At 37.7% G+C, this 18,957-nt stretch overlaps 1 protein-coding gene across 2 annotated transcripts in view; it reads right to left on the reverse strand.

The window, feature by feature from the left end:
- LOC308303762 (uncharacterized protein) overlaps positions 1–14,950 on the reverse strand; it is a 33,965-nt gene extending 19,015 nt beyond the window's left edge. For both annotated transcript variants that reach the window (XM_080748257.1, XM_080748256.1), the window contains exons 1-2: positions 14,702–14,950; positions 6,561–6,767 (exon numbers count right to left, since the gene is read on the reverse strand). In XM_080748257.1, the coding sequence (XP_080604383.1) occupies positions 6,561–6,767 (207 nt within the window). In that variant the 5' untranslated portion in view covers positions 14,702–14,950. The remainder of the gene's footprint in view (positions 1–6,560; positions 6,768–14,701) is intronic.
- Between the last annotated feature and the right edge of the window lie 4,007 nt (positions 14,951–18,957).

Here is an 18,957-nt window from a genome sequence, read left to right on the forward strand (position 1 = left end):
GAACTACAAGCTCACAACAATGTGGAGCGCAAGCGAGCTTGTATATCGGCTGTGTTCAGCGTGCAACCCAGGGTAAAATCAGTCACTAAGACGACATCAATACATTTAGGTCGACTAAATCAAACGTAGAATTAGTCAACTCAAATCTTGTTGTATTTAGTCGACTAAAACTAGACTAAAGGTAAACCATTTCAGATTACTAAAACATATTAAAACTAGACTAAAGGTAAACCATTTCAGATTACTAAAACATATTAAAACTAGACTAAAGGTAAACCATTTCAGATTACTAAAACATATTAAAACTAGACTAAAGGTAAACCATTTCAGATTACTAAAACATATTAAAACTAGACTAAAGGTAAACTATTTCAGATTACTAAAACATATTAACTCATTGAGTGCCTATCCCGAATTAGTTCGGGATATATGATCGTATCACAGGGTGCCTATCCCGAACAAGTTCGGGATATAAAAAAAAAAAAAAAAAAATTTTTTTTTTTTGAAAATTTTTTTTTTGAATTTTTTTTTTTTTTTTTGGACCCCATCAAATCTGGTGAACATGATTTCAATCGCGATTTTGCATGTTCCACCCCCATACAACCCCATCTAACATACAGGGCAGCCATTTTTGTTTACATTACATGTAAAACATAAGGGCGATTATCTCAAGAATGCCTGAACGGATTTCCAATCGGATTTTTTTGTTTGAAAGCTGTGAACAAACTGCACAAATCCACTCTGGATTGCATTGGATTTTTCAGAGCTCATTCTTCTCTGTTTTTTTCCCATGCATGAGGTGTGCAAGGTTTAATCATGGCTAAGTTGACGAAAATAAGGCTTCTAAAATGCTTGGTAGCCAATAGCTAACTTCAAGCTAACTTCATCCTCTTCCTGTACATGCAGTCATGCACAAAGGAAAGTGTTCAGGCAAGTCATGGCTGCAGGGCTTCTGCATATACCAGCATATCTCTATGGGATTTTCTCTGGCCACTGGGCGCCCTCTAGTGGTGAAAGGGGTGGCACTAAATGAGTTAAAACTAGACTAAAGGTAAACTATTTCAGATTACTAAAACATATTAAAACTAGACTAAAGGTAAACCATTTCAGATTACTAAAACATATTAAAACTAGACTAAAGGTAAACCATTTCAGATTACTAAAACATATTAAAACTAGACTAAAGGTAAACCATTTCAGATTACTAAAACATATTAAAACTAGACTAAAGGTAAACCATTTCAGATTACTAAAACATATTAAAACTAGACTAAAGGTAAACCATTTCAGATTACTAAAACATATTAAAACTAGACTAAAGGTAAACCATTTCAGATTACTAAAACATATTAAAACTAGACTAAAGGTAAACCATTTCAGATTACTAAAACATATTAAAACTAGACTAAAGGTAAACTATTTCAGATTACTAAAACATATTAAAACTAGACTAAAGGTAAACCATTTCAGATTACTAAAACATATTAAAACTAGACTAAAGGTAAACCATTTCAGATTACTAAAACATATTAAAACTAGACTAAAGGTAAACCATTTCAGATTACTAAAACATATTAAAACTAGACTAAAGGTAAACCATTTCAGATTACTAAAACATATTAAAACTAGACTAAAGGTAAACCATTTCAGATTACTAAAACATATTAAAACTAGACTAAAGGTAAACCATTTCAGATTACTAAAACATATTAAAACTAGACTAAAGGTAAACTATTTCAGATTACTAAAACATATTAAAACTAGACTAAAGGTAAACTATTTCAGATTACTAAAACATATTAAAACTAGACTAAAGGTAAACCATTTCAGATTACTAAAACATATTAAAACTAGACTAAAGGTAAACCATTTCAGATTACTAAAACATATTAAAACTAGACTAAAGGTAAACCATTTCAGATTACTAAAACATATTAAAACTAGACTAAAGGTAAACCATTTCAGATTACTAAAACATATTAAAACTAGACTAAAGGTAAACCATTTCAGATTACTAAAACATATTAAAACTAGACTAAAGGTAAACCATTTCAGATTACTAAAACATATTAAAACTAGACTAAAGGTAAACCATTTCAGATTACTAAAACATATTAAAACTAGACTAAAGGTAAACCATTTCAGATTACTAAAACATATTAAAACTAGACTAAAGGTAAACCATTTCAGATTACTAAAACATATTAAAACTAGACTAAAGGTAAACCATTTCAGATTACTAAAACATATTAAAACTAGACTAAAGGTAAACCATTTCAGATTACTAAAACATATTAAAACTAGACTAAAGGTAAACCATTTCAGATTACTAAAACATATTAAAACTAGACTAAAGGTAAACTATTTCAGATTACTAAAACATATTAAAACTAGACTAAAGGTAAACCATTTCAGATTACTAAAACATATTAAAACTAGACTAAAGGTAAACCATTTCAGATTACTAAAACATATTAAAACTAGACTAAAGGTAAACCATTTCAGATTACTAAAACATATTAAAACTAGACTAAAGGTAAACCATTTCAGATTACTAAAACATATTAAAACTAGACTAAAGGTAAACTATTTCAGATTACTAAAACATATTAAAACTAGACTAAAGGTAAACCATTTCAGATTACTAAAACATATTAAAACTAGACTAAAGGTAAACCATTTCAGATTACTAAAACATATTAAAACTAGACTAAAGGTAAACTATTTCAGATTACTAAAACATATTAAAACTAGACTAAAGGTAAACTATTTCAGATTACTAAAACATATTAAAACTAGACTAAAGGTAAACCATTTCAGATTACTAAAACATATTAAAACTAGACTAAAGGTAAACCATTTCAGATTACTAAAACATATTAAAACTAGACTAAAGGTAAACCATTTCAGATTACTAAAACATATTAAAACTAGACTAAAGGTAAACCATTTCAGATTACTAAAACATATTAAAACTAGACTAAAGGTAAACCATTTCAGATTACTAAAACATATTAAAACTAGACTAAAGGTAAACCATTTCAGATTACTAAAACATATTAAAACTAGACTAAAGGTAAACTATTTCAGATTACTAAAACATATTAAAACTAGACTAAAGGTAAACCATTTCAGATTACTAAAACATATTAAAACTAGACTAAAGGTAAACCATTTCAGATTACTAAAACATATTAAAACTAGACTAAAGGTAAACCATTTCAGATTACTAAAACATATTAAAACTAGACTAAAGGTAAACTATTTCAGATTACTAAAACATATTAAAACTAGACTAAAGGTAAACTATTTCAGATTACTAAAACATATTAAAACTAGACTAAAGGTAAACCATTTCAGATTACTAAAACATATTAAAACTAGACTAAAGGTAAACCATTTCAGATTACTAAAACATATTAAAACTAGACTAAAGGTAAACCATTTCAGATTACTAAAACATATTAAAACTAGACTAAAGGTAAACCATTTCAGATTACTAAAACATATTAAAACTAGACTAAAGGTAAACCATTTCAGATTACTAAAACATATTAAAACTAGACTAAAGGTAAACTATTTCAGATTACTAAAACATATTAAAACTAGACTAAAGGTAAACCATTTCAGATTACTAAAACATATTAAAACTAGACTAAAGGTAAACTATTTCAGATTACTAAAACATATTAAAACTAATTGGAATTGTGTTGAAAAGACTATGTGTAACAGAGTGACACTGCTATCTAACTATCCCCCTCTGTCCATAGGGATATCCCTTTGGTCTGATGGTTAAGATGTTAGACTTTCACGCGGGAGACCCGGGTCCGAAGCCCGGGGGTTATGATTAAAACTAAATGAAAATGTGCTGTCAAAATCAACACTGGGTGGAAACTAAACACTTTGAAGCTTCTATTGTTTCCATGCTTCACATAACATCTTGGACTAAACTGAGGTTTGATCAACACATTACATCTATCCTTATAGCTACGTTAAGATCACTGTCTGTTGCCCCCATCTTCTGTTATACTGTACAAGAGCATTATTCAACCTGTTGTATTGCTCTGCATGTTTCTTCACCATACTGTCCATGCCTAACAGAAACTAACTTTACAGTATCACCCGTGTTGCTTCCAAGATCATCAGACTTCCCACACCCAGCCTGTCTGATATGAACAATAAGACCATCACACACTTATTATCTGTATCTCTACGTCCACCTCATGCCATCAGGGTGAAGATCAGAACCCTGAAGAGGAACAAGGTTGGGTTTAGCAGGAGTTTAGTCTCCTCAGCCATCGCTGCACTGAACAACCTGAGTTTATCGATAGGATGGTTTTCTGTGCATAGTGGAGACAAGGGATGGAGGTGGAGCCACTACAAACTCCATAATAACAAATGTATTGATTACCCATGGTATCAATAAGCTTTGGGCTTATCAAGCTTGTTATCAAGCATAGCGGCCCATGATGTCATGTTTAAACAATCAAGACAAGAGGCCATCAAGAAATGATTACAGTACTATTCATAATATAAAGCCATTTAACACTTATTGCACACTAATGAATTATTGTTTTAATGATATTTAATGATAATATGTGTTACTTTTAATAAATAAAATATTAAAAGTAACAAATATTAAAAAATAAATATTAAAAATAAATAAAAATAAAACACACCCAATGTGAAGTGAGCGGTGGTCATGCTTGCATAACATCTTCAGACTAGGGTTTGAGTCTAGGATGTACAGGCTATGCTACACACACACGTTATGCTATGGCAAAACGCTGAGGAAAAAGGCTACATACATACGACATATGACATCACTAGACAAACATGATGCTACACACACACGTTTTGCTATGGCAAAACGCTGAGGAAAAAGGCTACAGACATACGCACAGCCTCGTATAGGAGCGGTTTACCACCGCTCAAAAAGATACCAGTTCTGTTCAGAATTTGTCGTCTCACATCTTTCCACAAAATATTAGAAAACGCTCAACAGTGGTCTGGATAAAAGCCTGGCTCAATAAGCAGGATCGATAAGGTTCTCATTATCAATAACATATTAACGAGCTTCATCCCTAGTGGTGACCTGATGATCTAGGGTCTTCAACAGGGGGTCTGGGACCCCTATGGGGGTCCTCAGAGTTACTACAGGTGGTCCTCCAAATCGTTGTGTGATAGAAACGTTTTTCCTCCTTTTTTATATTAACCACTTGAACCCTAGCGTCCATATTCTGCAGCGCGAGGCGTTGTGCGCTTGTAGATCGGCTATTTTTGGCAAAGAGCTTTGGTGTTGAGGGGGAAGAAGGCAGAAGTACAGAGGGAAATGTCAAGTTCAAGGCCCAGCTCACCTCTGGGACAACCAGATCTTATTTTATTGTTGTTTGACTAGTGATGCATTTTGAATGCAAAATGCATCATTAGTCATGCTGAAATACTAAAATATCTCAAAACACAGATTGAACACAACAAATAAGGATTGTGTTGATCGTGTCCCAAACAACAATAACATAAGATCTGGTTGTCCCAGAGGTGAAGTGGGCCTTTAAGTATTGACGGTTCAAGTGGTTAAATATCTGAAAACACAAATCGTGATGAATCCAAAATACACTGATGATTGTGCCGTCAAACAATGAAACTATATGGAATCTATGAACAGGTTGTGGGGGTCCCTGCTTCATCTCTCTCTCAACTAAGGGGTCCTTGGGCTGAAAACGTTGATGTTTTGTTTGAACAGACTGGTGAAGACAAGTTTATTATATTATTATATTATATTATATGCTATATTATATCTTGAAGTGCCGTCTAAAACAGTGGTTCTCAAAGTGGGGTCCGGGGACCCTCAGGGGTCCAAGAGGGAGTTGCAGGGGGTCCCCAGCTAAATGATAGTTAGGAACCCAATGGACCCTTATGGGTCTGTCACTCAAGAGAGTGTACAGATGGAACCAAATGGACCCTAACGGGTACAATCTCACAGTTAAATTAACATTGATTTTACAATATAAATTGGGGTCTTAGAGATAGAAATACCACTAAATGGGGGTCCGTAGCCCTAATGCAAGTCAAACTGGGGGTCCTTGAAATTAAAATGGTTGAGAATCACTGCTAGAGCCATAAAATAATCTTCTCTTATATGGGGGTCCCTGGCTTATATTTTCAAACGGGGGGTCCGCAGGCTAATTATGTGTGCCAAATTGGGGGTCCTTGACATGAAAGCGATTGAGAACCACTGATCTAAAATGCTCTTCCTTGCAGGACCACAAGCTGTCACCATCATGTCATTTACATCACCATTAATTGTCACTCAAATAATTGTGATAAATGATTTCATTGTGTTTTTGTCGTTGATAATTACATTTCTGTTTGGCTTGTAGGCTTTGAAGTTGCACATGGCAGATATGACACCTAACCTAAATATACAAAGAAATTACTGACATATTTGACAACTTTATACATTAAAAAGGTAAGAAAAAGGAAAAATAACCGGGCCAGTTGGGAGTAGTTTGGTTAAAAACATTCCACTAGTGAATGAGATCATCATCGTAGAAACCTACCATCTTCATCCTGCTCTCGGTCTGCAGCTTGTCTCTCAGCTCGTCGGGGTCCTGCTCCCCCTCGGCCCCGCCCTCTCTGGACAGGTGGAGGTGGAAGACGAACACGGTGCTGTCCTCCACCAGCTTCCCCAGTTCAGCCACGGCCGCATGGACCAGAGTCTCCATCACACTGGCCATCTGGGTCTGGAGAGCTGGGAAACTGGACATCTGAAACAGATTATTAATATGATTATACTGGACATCTGAAACACATTATTAATATTATTATACTGGACATCTGAAACACATTATTAATATTATTATACTGGACATCTGAAACACATTATTAATATGATTATACTGGACATCTGAAACACATTATTAATATTATTATACTGGACATCTGAAACACATTATTAATATTATTATACTGGACATCTGAAACACATTATTAATATTATTATACTGGTCAGCCATCTGGGTCTGGAGAGCTGGGAAACTGGACATCTGAAACACATTATTAATATGATTATTGCGACCGTAGGTCGCAAGTATACTATAGAAACCTCCACAGGCTGTCCGTCAGTGAGTGAGTCACACGTCAGACGTCACACTTTTTCCCTGCTCATATCTCCGCAACCGTTGACCCGATCCATGCCAGATTTTGCACACACACTCCTTGACTGCCAAACTACAACCTCCAAGGACCCCCGGAGTCCCTGGGGGACCCCCAGATGTAAAAAATGTGAAAAATGACCAAATGACCACCGCAACGGGGCTGCTCACGGTGAATTCCCGGGGACCACCGACTCCTGGTGCTCCAGAACGGATGCACAAGTGCTGGCGCCCCCAGTGGAGGACCCCCTGCCACTGCAGCTCACATAAAATGCCGTAACTCCTACAGATTTTGCCCTAAAATCACGAAAATCACTACACAGCATGTCTACACTCATGACATCAACATGGATCAGGAAGATTTAGGAAAAACTAATTTTTGCCCTATTTGTGGAGATAAGCGACCTACGGTCGCTTATCTCCCGATTAGGGAGTCTTACTGGTACTGGACATCTGAAACACATTATTAATATTATTATACTGGACATCTGAAACACATTATTAATATTATTATACTGGACATCTGAAACATATTATTAATATTATTATACTGGACATCTGAAACACATTATTGTCTCCACCAGCCGAAGGCTGAGGGAGAGTATGTTTTCCCCTCCGTCCGTCCGTGTGTCCGTCCGTCCGTGCGTGCGTGCGTGTGTCCTCGCAGTTTGTGTGCAGCTAATCTCAGTCGCCGTTGGCCCGGTCGCTGCCAAAGTGAGCACACACATTCCCTGGATGCCAATCTAGAACCTCTGCCCGACATTTTTCAAATCAGCCTCATGGTGGCGCTATAACAGGCCGATTTGTGTGGCCTGGTTGTTACCAGCTAATCTCCGGCGCCGTTGGCCCGATCGCTGCCAAACTGAGCACACACACTCCCTGGATGCTAATTCAGAACCTCTGCCCCACATTTTTAAAATCAGCCTCATGGTGGCGCTATAACAGGCCGATTTGTGTGGCCTGGTGGAGACCTGTGCTCGGAAGAGCACTGCTTCTAGTTAATATTATTATACTGGTCAGCCATCTGGGTCTGGAGAGCTGGGAAACTGGACATCTGAAACACATTATTAATATGATTATTGCGACCGTAGGTCGCAAGTATACTATAGAAACCTCCACAGGCTGTCCGTCAGTGAGTGAGTCACACGTCAGACGTCACACTTTTTCCCTGCTCATATCTCCGCAACCGTTGACCCGATCCATGCCAGATTTTGCACACACACTCCTTGACTGCCAAACTACAACCTCCAAGGACCCCCAGAGCCCCAGGGACCCCCAGGTCCCTGGGGGACCCCCAGATGTAAAAAATGTGCAAAAATGACCAAATGACCACCGCAACGGGGCTGCTCACGGTGAATTCCCGGGGACCACCGACTCCTGGTGCTCCAGAACGGATGCACAAGTGCTGGCGCCCCCAGTGGAGGACCCCCTGCCACTGCAGCTCACATAAAATGCCGTAACTCCTACAGATTTTGCCCTAAAATCACGAAAATCACTACACAGCATGTCTACACTCATGACATCAACATGGATCAGGAAGATTTAGGAAAAACTAATTTTTGCCCTATTTGTGGAGATAAGCGACCTACGGTCGCTTATCTCCCGATTAGGGAGTCTTACTGGTACTGGACATCTGAAACACATTATTAATATTATTATACTGGACATCTGAAACAGATTATTAATATGATTATACTGGACATCTGAAACACATTATTAATATTATTATACTGGACATCTGAAACATATTATTAATATTATTATACTGGACATCTGAAACACATTATTAATATTATTATACTGGACATCTGAAACATATTATTAATATTATTATACTGGACATCTGAAACACATTATTAATATTATTATACTGGACATCTGAAACACATTATTAATATTATTATACTGGACATCTGAAACACATTATTAATATTATTATACTGGACATCTGAAACACATTATTAATATTATTATACTGGACATCTGAAACACATTATTAATATTATTATACTGGACATCTGAAACACATTATTAATATTATTATACTGGACATCTGAAACACATTATTAATATTATTATACTGGACATCTTGAAACACATTATTAATATTATTATACTGGTCATCTGGGTCTGGAGCGCTGGGAAACTGGACATCTGAAACACATAGTATTACAGGGTTCCCACACATTTTTACCAATTAATTTCCAAAACTTTTCCAAAACTTTTCCAGAATATTTAACCCGATTTCCAGGACTATATAAGGTTGTGTATGCCAGTGGTTCTCAACCTTTTCAGGCCGTGACCCCCGAAATAATCATATTTTAACTGGGGACCCCCCCCCCCCCCCCTGACGAGCACTAAGAGTAGAGGAATTTCGGATAACACGTTTCTATTGTGAAAATAGCAGATCTACATGCTCACAACGCCTCGCAATTTCTGACTCTAATATTTGACAATTTTGCCAATGTTTAATTTGTCATTTCAGAGGTATTAACAAAATCAATAACCAAAGACAATGCATAGCTATTTTTTCCAGGACCTTCCAGGACCCTTGATCAATTCCAAAACTTTGTCAGTCCCGGAGTTAGTTTTTTTTCTCATTTCAAAATATTTCCAGGAATTTCATGACCGTGGGAACCCTGGTATTATTCTTATTATTAGGCTTGTCCTGTTGTCCGGCACAAGTAATAAATCCTTCTGGACAAGTTCATTAAAAATGTACTTGTCCGTTGGACAAGTGGCTCTTCTTGGTTTCACTTTTTCTACTGTGACGCTCCTGGCAGACTATGGACTGACCATATATGGAGTGGAGGGGTCAGCTTTGTGTTGTATGCAGACTATGGACTGACCATATATGGAGTGGAGGGGTCAGCTTTGTGTTGTATGCAGACTATGGACTGACCATATATGGAGTGGAGGGGTCAGCTTTGTGTTGTATGCAGACTATGGACTGACCATATATGGAGTGGAGGGGTCAGCTTTGTGTTGTATGCAGACTATAGTATGGACTGACCATATATGGAGTGGAGGGGTCAGCTTTGTGCTGTATGCAGACTATGGACTGACCATATATGGAGTGGAGGGGTCAGCTTTGTGTTGTATGCAGACTATGGACTGACCATATATGGAGTGGAGGGGTCAGCTTTGTGTTGTATGCAGACTATGGACTGACCATATATGGAGTGGAGGGGTCAGCTTTGTGTTGTATGCAGACTATGGACTGACCATATATGGAGTGGAGGGGTCAGCTTTGTGTTGTATGCAGACTATGGACTGACCATATATGGAGTGGAGGGGTCAGCTTTGTGCTGTATGCAGACTATGGACTGCCCATATATGGAGTGGAGGGGTCAGCTTTGTGTTGTATGCAGACTATGGACTGACCATATATGGAGTGGAGGGGTCAGCTTTGTGTTGTATGCAGACTATGGACTGCCCATATATGGAGTGTGTTGTTGAAAACGAGTGCTTCCAAACTCTGACACTTGGAAAAATAATCACCTGCACAGAATGTCTTGACAGAAAGTAGCTCATAACATGTCTATGTTGGATTTTTATGAAACAAAAACGTTGCAGATAGAAAGAGGATAATGTAAGCTTTCAGTACAGCCGCAATTTTGGTGAGTTTAACTTTGTTTAATGCAATCAGAAGGGACTTTTCTGTTTGGATGTATGGGCTGTCAATGGCAGAAATTTAGTTTTTGCCACTCAGTAGGCGTTCCCACATAACATCCATCACAGTGATGTCACGTGCATACCCTCTATTGTTGCCCTGTGCTACACTTAGAATATCAAATAACAAGTGTGGAACCCAATAGCACCTTTATTATGCTGTTTTTTGAATAAATCTTAGTTTTCACTGCTGCAAAACGTATAATATGAGACTATGTATGGTAATACTACTGTATATTGTATCGAAGTATTTGAATACTGAGATGTGAAATGTTGTCCATCCATAGTACAATTTGCAATTACAAGTTGTGAGTCAATTGTGAGGCCATTGAATAGTTATCCTGGACAAACACATGTGTAGCAAAATAATCGGCCTTGAATAGAACTAAACACATCCATGGTCAAACATGTAATTACGTATATATCAATATTGACACAAAGAAGTATGAGAACACAAAATAAATGCAAAGCTGCAAACACAAAATAGAATACATGTTTCTAAAGAATTGTGACCAGACAGAGTTATGAGAGGCTAAATGTTGACTGTTCAGGTTGGTGTGCACTGGGCACTATAGGCACATCTGGGCACTATGGGCCCTATGGGCACTATGGGCACTATAGGCACATCTGGGCACTATGGGCCCTATGGGCACTATGGGCACTATAGGCACATCTGGGCACTATGGGCCCTATGGGCACTATGGGCACATCTGGGCACTATGGGCCCTATGGGCACATCTGGGCACTATGGGCACTATGGGCACATCTGGGCACTATGGGCCCTATGGGCACATCTGGGCACTATGGGCACTATAGGCACATCTGGGCACTATGGGCACTATAGGCACATCTGGGCACTATGGGCCCTATGGGCACATCTGGGCACTATGGGCCCTATGGGCACATCTGGGCACTATGGGCACATCTGGGCACTATGGGCCCTATGGGCACATCTGGGCACTATGGGCCCTATGGGCACATCTGGGCACTATGGGCCCTATGGGCACATCTGGGCACTATGGGCCCTATGGGCACATCTGGGCACTATGGGCACATCTGGGCCCTATGGGCACATCTGGGCAGCGCCACGCAAAACTGTCTGTTTTGTCCAAAATGTCAACAACAACAAAACTAACATTTGAAAAATGTTTATATGAACATGCACGGTACATCATCATCACTTTAATGTTATCCTTCAACTTGTTGTGAATGACTTCACTTCACTTTTACATGGTTTTGTAACAATTTGAAGAAATGCTAGACCTTAATTCTGCCCTACAAAGGCAGGATCCAGTGACTACGAACAAAGATTTCACTAAAGAATGGGTTTAAAAGTGTTACAACTGCCCTCGGATATTCCAAATGGACCCTTATAGATCTTTAACTCTTCAGAGTGTAAAATGAAACCAAATGTCCATGAATTAATACCAAGGCCTTCCAACGTAAAAAAAAAGACTGTGAAAGGTCTTATTTGGGACATTCCTTTTAGGCAGGGTGTTTTAACTGTACTTGTACTGTACTACATTTTTTTTATCTAATAACATACTCAATCAAATCAATCAATCAATCAATCAAATGGGTTTCATTTTACACTCTCAAAAATTAAATTATTGTTAAACTTCTGTATCAATATCAATCAATATCACTTCACTATGCTTAGTAAAACAGACCTGATTTGCACTGCACTTGATGAGTTATTTTTCCATCTAAAGCCAACTCTCTTAACCATAAATAGAAGATCTACAAGCTCACAACGCCTTCCCCCCAGAATAGGCATGCTGGGGTTCAAGTGGTTAAACGATAGTATAAGTATAACGTTATTTTCAGTCAGTTCTGATGGAAACGGATAATTTCCCTAATATGATGTAAGACTCCAAACATTAACAGTGTAACTCAGGGGTCCCGTGGATGAAAGAGTTCTTTAGGGTGACCTGAGTCAACACAGTTTGAAAACCCCTGGTCTATACAACTATAGAATGTAGAAGAATAGTTTTATTGATCAACGTGTTGCCTGTTCTCTCTGCTATGGAACCAACCAGGGGCGTCACACCAAATTCTGGGCCCCGGGTACAAGGATTCACTGCGGGCCCCCCATGAATGTTAACTATTGAAAAACAGCAGATCACAGCGTGATCACAAGCTCACAGCGCGCTGCAAGCTTGTAGATCTGCTATTTTTGAAAAATCGTGAAAATGTGTGCAAGAAACCTATGTCAAGGACCCCCAAGATGATATGTATTTGGCCACGGACCCGCATTTCAAAATATCTAGTTCCAGGGACCACCCCCAGAAGCAAAATTTGACTTACAAACGTTCGCTTTGAAAATACATATATTCAAAGATTTGCACACATTTTCACGACTTTTTCAAAAATAGCAGATCTACAAGCTCGCAGCGCGGCACTCGGTGCCGCGCTGTGAGCTTGTATATCTGCTATTTTTCACTGGTTAAAGCATTCAATAATCCTAGGCCTAAATGGGTTTAACATCTGTATTACTTAATTTACCAGAAGTCTACACAATTATAGAATGTAGAATAATTGTTATTTTGATCAAGGTTGGCCTGTTATCTCTGCTATGGTATCAACATCAATACAACATGGAATTGTGGATAAAATCTCATCCAAGGACAACAAAATATTCTAGATTTTTAGTCTGAGAGGCTACATATCATCAAACGGTGCTTCTGTGGATCAAACGCTCATTAAATAAAGGACCTTGATGTGAAAACGGTTTGAAACCCACATCTTGTAACACAACTATTTATATTATACAACACAGAGCTGCACGATATGGACACACTTACATATCTCGGTAACTATCACACATATTTTGATATCGACACGATATAGGCCTACAATATTACCATACACATTTCATATTCAGTTCAATATTCTATAAAGTGTTGCAACGGTGAAAACTGTTGCAGCAAAAGGCAACAATATAACGATATGGGCAACGATATGGCGATATATCACCATATCGTTGCCTTTCATGATCGTGATGTTGTGCAGGGTCATATTTAACTCGATAACGATACGATATATTGAGCAGCACTAATACAAAATAGACACAAAACAGGCCCATTCCCACTGGGCCAGATAACAGATAAAAAAATCTCTTTCTCCAGATATTTTTCCATTCAAAGTGGATGGTAGATACAGATAAAAAAAAAAAAATATCTACCACAGATATTTGCCACAGATACTTTTATCTGTGCCTTTTTTTTATCTGTATCTACCATCCACTTTGAATAGAAAAATATCTGGAGAAAGCGATTTTTTTTATCTCTTATCTGGCCCAGTGGGAATGGGCCTTAATACTTATTAATACAATAAGTAATAATAATAGCAATACACAGTGGTTCTCAACCTGTGGGTTGAGACCCCCAGGGGGGTCCCCAGACGTTTAGCTAAATGTTAACATTGTTTTCTCTCTCAACAGTGAACAGAAGTGTCTACATGCCAGGGTGTCTGCACATTTATAAAGTGACAAATCAAGGACTTTAAAGACCTGTTTCAGTACCTCTGGTCAAATAGGCAATAGTGCTTGTCGTGGTGGACCGTGGGGGGTCCCCGGATGAAATGTGATTATTCTAAGGGGGTCACCAGTTGAAATGTGACTATTTGGGGGTCCACAGTAAAACATATGATTATGCTGGGGTCCCCGGTTGAAACATGACTATTTAAGGGTTTCCCAGTTCAAATAGGATAATTTCAGGGTTCTCCAGTTGAAATTTGACTATTTTGGGGGTCCCCGTTAAAACATATGATTGTGTTGAGGGGTCCCCGGTTGAAACATGACTATTTTGGGGGTCCCGGGGCCCTGGAAAAGGGTGACAACATTAACCAGAGCATTAACGTTATTGATGACTTACCGTTAGGATGGACTGAGTCTCACTGCAACCGTTATGGACTGGATCTGTCAATCAATCAATCAATGTCTGTCTGTCTGTCTGTCTGTCTGTCTGTCTGTCTGTCTGTCTGTCTGATGTTTTGCAGATCGGATCGCAGATCTCGCAGATCACAGGCCTTTGTTTTGTTTGTTGTCGTTTTTTTTCCTCACTCTCTTTTCTTCTCTTTTTTTCGTCAGGCTTTCCGTCCGGACGGCGAGGTGGCGTTATTGTGACGTCACTAAGTCTCTATAAGGGCATCGTTTAGTGTTTTTCAGCAGGTTTTTGCAGCTCGAGGCTGAAAGACTAAAATTATCAACGATAACTTAAAGCTCAGCGAGCAGCACACCGGAAGTTACACACATCACTTCCGGGTTACAAGTGGGACGTTCGTGAACGAGCCGAGTCTTTTGAACAGCTCTTTGGGATTTGGTTCACAGTAGGGAGCCGTTCATTTTGTAAATGAACAGTGGCGGGGAAAAGTACTCAAATAAATACAAAAATATATATGTATATCAATACTGCAATCAGTGTAGAAATACTCTGCCACAAGTAGAAGTTTGGAATGTTAATATACCGTATTTTCCGGACTATAAGGCGCACTTAAAAGCCTTCAATTTTCTCAAAAAACTACAGTGCGCCTTATAGTGTGTGCCAGCGGCTACGTCATTGTAGTCCTTAGCGGCCATTTCTTGGGTCAAAACACAGGTGTTTCAATTGTTTGATTGCATAGAACTAATGCTATAGTCTAATCAGAACACCTGTGTAAGGCTGTGTTTACCCAAGAAATGGCCGCTCTTAGAACTACATTTGGCACACCCTATAGTCCAGTGCGCCTTATATATGGATCATTCATTGACATTCCCTTTAGCACAGCTCCATCTGTTGGATGCATAACGCAACGGTAGCGTCTATTATGTGCGCCTTATAGTCAGGTGCGCCTTATATATGAAAACAGTTTGAAAATAGACCATTCATTGACAGTGCGCCTTATAGTCAGGTGCGCCTTATAGTCCAGAAAATACTGTACTTGAGTGAAAGTACGAAAGTATTGGTATCAAAATGTACTTAACAAAGTACCAATAGTAGAAAGTGTGCAGAATGTCCAGTTTAACAGGTTTTACAATGAATAAAATGTAAAAAAAGAAAATCATTTTTGCAGCTGGGCCGTCTTGGATCTACAAGTTCACACTGCGTGAACTTGTCGATCGGAAAATATCAGAAATAAATGTATAGTCCTATAGGGTTGAAGTTATTCATTTGTAATTATAATCAAAATCTACAAAGTAACTAGTAACTTAAATGAGCCACGGCTCTTTGAAAGGAACGGATCCCAGAGATCCGGCTCACTTCAGAGAGCCATAAATCCCATCTGTATTCCGGGTTACTCTGTGGGGTTGTAGTTCGTCAGTAGCACGGTGTCGAGCAGACACTAAACATTGAATATTGTTTTGTTTCATTATCTTTCATAATTTAATTTATCTCATATTTATCTCATTTGAAAGGATTTTATAACATGTTAACTAACAAAAAAAAAAGAAATCAAAAGATTTGTTTTAAAGGATTGAAAACAATTCAAACTGTTTTTTTTCCCACCCGAGAGGTATTTCACAAATAAAATCAGAAAATCCAATAGGCCTAATTTACATTCAATAATAATATTAATAACCATAGTGAAAATAGCAGATCTACAAGCCCACAAAGTGTCGTAAATCTGCTATTTTCACTCTAGGCTAGTTTGGGTCCCCAGCATGTCTCTGGTTTCTCCGTGGAAACCAAACATCTCTCAACCAAAGCTTTAATGTCAAAATAAAATACCGTACACTGACTTTTATTTTATAACTCATATATGAGATACTTAAATGGTTTCCTGTGTAAATAAGCTTAGTCTTTTCATGGATCTCCTTTTAGTAGACCTTGTACCAGTGAACTGTACCGTCATGAAACTGTACCTTTTCCTATGCAAACTTCTAATAAAGTCTTCAATCTTCAATCTTGGACGGAAAATGAAATAATGTCCGCATTGACTCTGCAACACCCCCTACAGGGCTGGTCAATAGAGACAGGCCGTTGACAAGACCTTTAGGGGGCGCACTGGAGCAAGTAAGTACGATTATGATGATCCATTGAATGATTGATTGATTGATTGATTGATTGATTGAAGATGTTATTGTCAGTTTGCATAGGAAAAGGTACAGTTCACTGGTACAAGGTCAACTAAAAGGAGATCCTAGAAAAGCACTTGGCTATAACATTGAATGACAGACAGATAGAACACAGTACTATGATAGATATTTAACTCATATAACATTGAATGACAGACAGACAGAACACAGTACTAGATATTTAACTCATATAACATTGAATGACAGACAGACAGAACACAGTACTATGATAGATATTTAACTCATATAACATTGAATGACAGACAGACAGACCACAGTACTATGATAGATATTTAACTCATATAACATTGAATGACAGACAGACAGAACACAGTACTATGATAGATATTTAACTCATATAGCATTGAATGACAGACAGACAGAACACAATATACTATGATAGATATTTAACTCATATAACATTGAATGACAGACAGACAGAACACAGCACTATGATAGATATTTAACTCATATAACATTGAATGACAGACAGACAGAACACAGTACTATGATAGATATTTAACTCATATAACATTGAATGACAGACAGATAGAACACAGTACTATGATAGATATTTAACTCATATAACATTGAATGACAGACAGACAGAACACAGTACTATGATAGATATTTAACTCATATAACATTGAATGACAGACAGACAGAACACAGTACTATGATAGATATTTAACTCATATAACATTGAATGACAGACAGACAGAACACAGTACTATGATAGATATTTAACTCATATAACATTGAATGACAGACAGACAGAACACAGTACTATGATAGATATTTAACTCATATAACATTGAATGACAGACAGATAGAACACAGCACTATGATAGATATTTAACTCATACAACATTGAATGACAGACAGATAGAACACAGTACTATGATAGATATTTAACTCTATACAACATTGAATGACAGACAGATAGAATGCTGAAAAACTAAACTCCAAACAGCCCAAAATAAACTAATTAAGGTCCTGCTTAACCTTCCCTAACAGACTCACCTCACCGCTACTCACCAGTTAAGAGTGGGGTGGCTCAGAGTAAATGACAGAGTACAGCAACTTGCAATGGGCCTGGTGTACAAGATACACTACACCACTAAGATACCCATGTACCTGACTAAATACTGGTCTACAAGATACACTACACCACTATGATACCCATGTAGGCCTACCTGACTAAATACTGGTCTACAAGATACACTACACCACTATGATACCCATGTACCTGACTAAATACTTTATAAACGTTAAGGATGTACATAATTACAACACCAGAGGCAGCGCCACAGATCACTTTCAACCCAGAGTCAAAACCAACAAAAGGTCAAACTCGTGGCTATTTGGTGGCTATACCACCAAAATGTGGAAAGCCTTACCGAAGGCCATAAAGGAGTGTGGATCCCTAGCATCCTTTAAAATTGCCCTGAAAAACCACTTACAGGCAGCAGCCGTTCGCAACTGGTAAAAAACAAACCTAGCCCAGCCCTACCCTCCCCTGCACCCTCTTTGTAGCCTGTTTGTTTAGACTTACTGTTTTTTTTTCTTTCTTTTTTTTTTTTTTGTTCTTTCATTTTCTTTTCTTTACATATCTACTGCATAGTACTGTGTTCTATTCGTCTGTCATTCAATGTTATATGAGATACTTAAATGGTTTCCTGTGGAAATAAGCTTAGTCTTTTCATGGAACTCCTTTTAGTAGACCTTGTACCAGTGAACTGTACCTTTTCCTATGCAAACTTCTAATAAAGTCTTCAATCAATCAATCAATGAAGATATCAGAAAAACAGTTGTAAAACACAATACAAAAATACAAAGTATTTTGCCTACAATATTAGGTCAAGTAAGGGAGATAAGGATAAGGATGTTGGTTGGTTTAAAGTGTTAAGGCAGGGGGAGCAGAGGAGGTAAGGATAGCCTAAGCTAAGTTAAAAGTGGATTTTACAGAAAGAAAGGTTTAGTTATAGTTCTGCAATGTTTCCCATATGGAGAATAGTCTTTCAGCATCATAAAACTGCTGTTTTCTTCTCAGTGAGAAGCAGGATAATAGCATAT

Source organism: Nannobrachium achirus, assembly GCF_963921795.1.
Source record: "Nannobrachium achirus genome assembly, chromosome: 18".
Classification (NCBI taxonomy): domain Eukaryota; kingdom Metazoa; phylum Chordata; class Actinopteri; order Myctophiformes; family Myctophidae; genus Nannobrachium; species Nannobrachium achirus.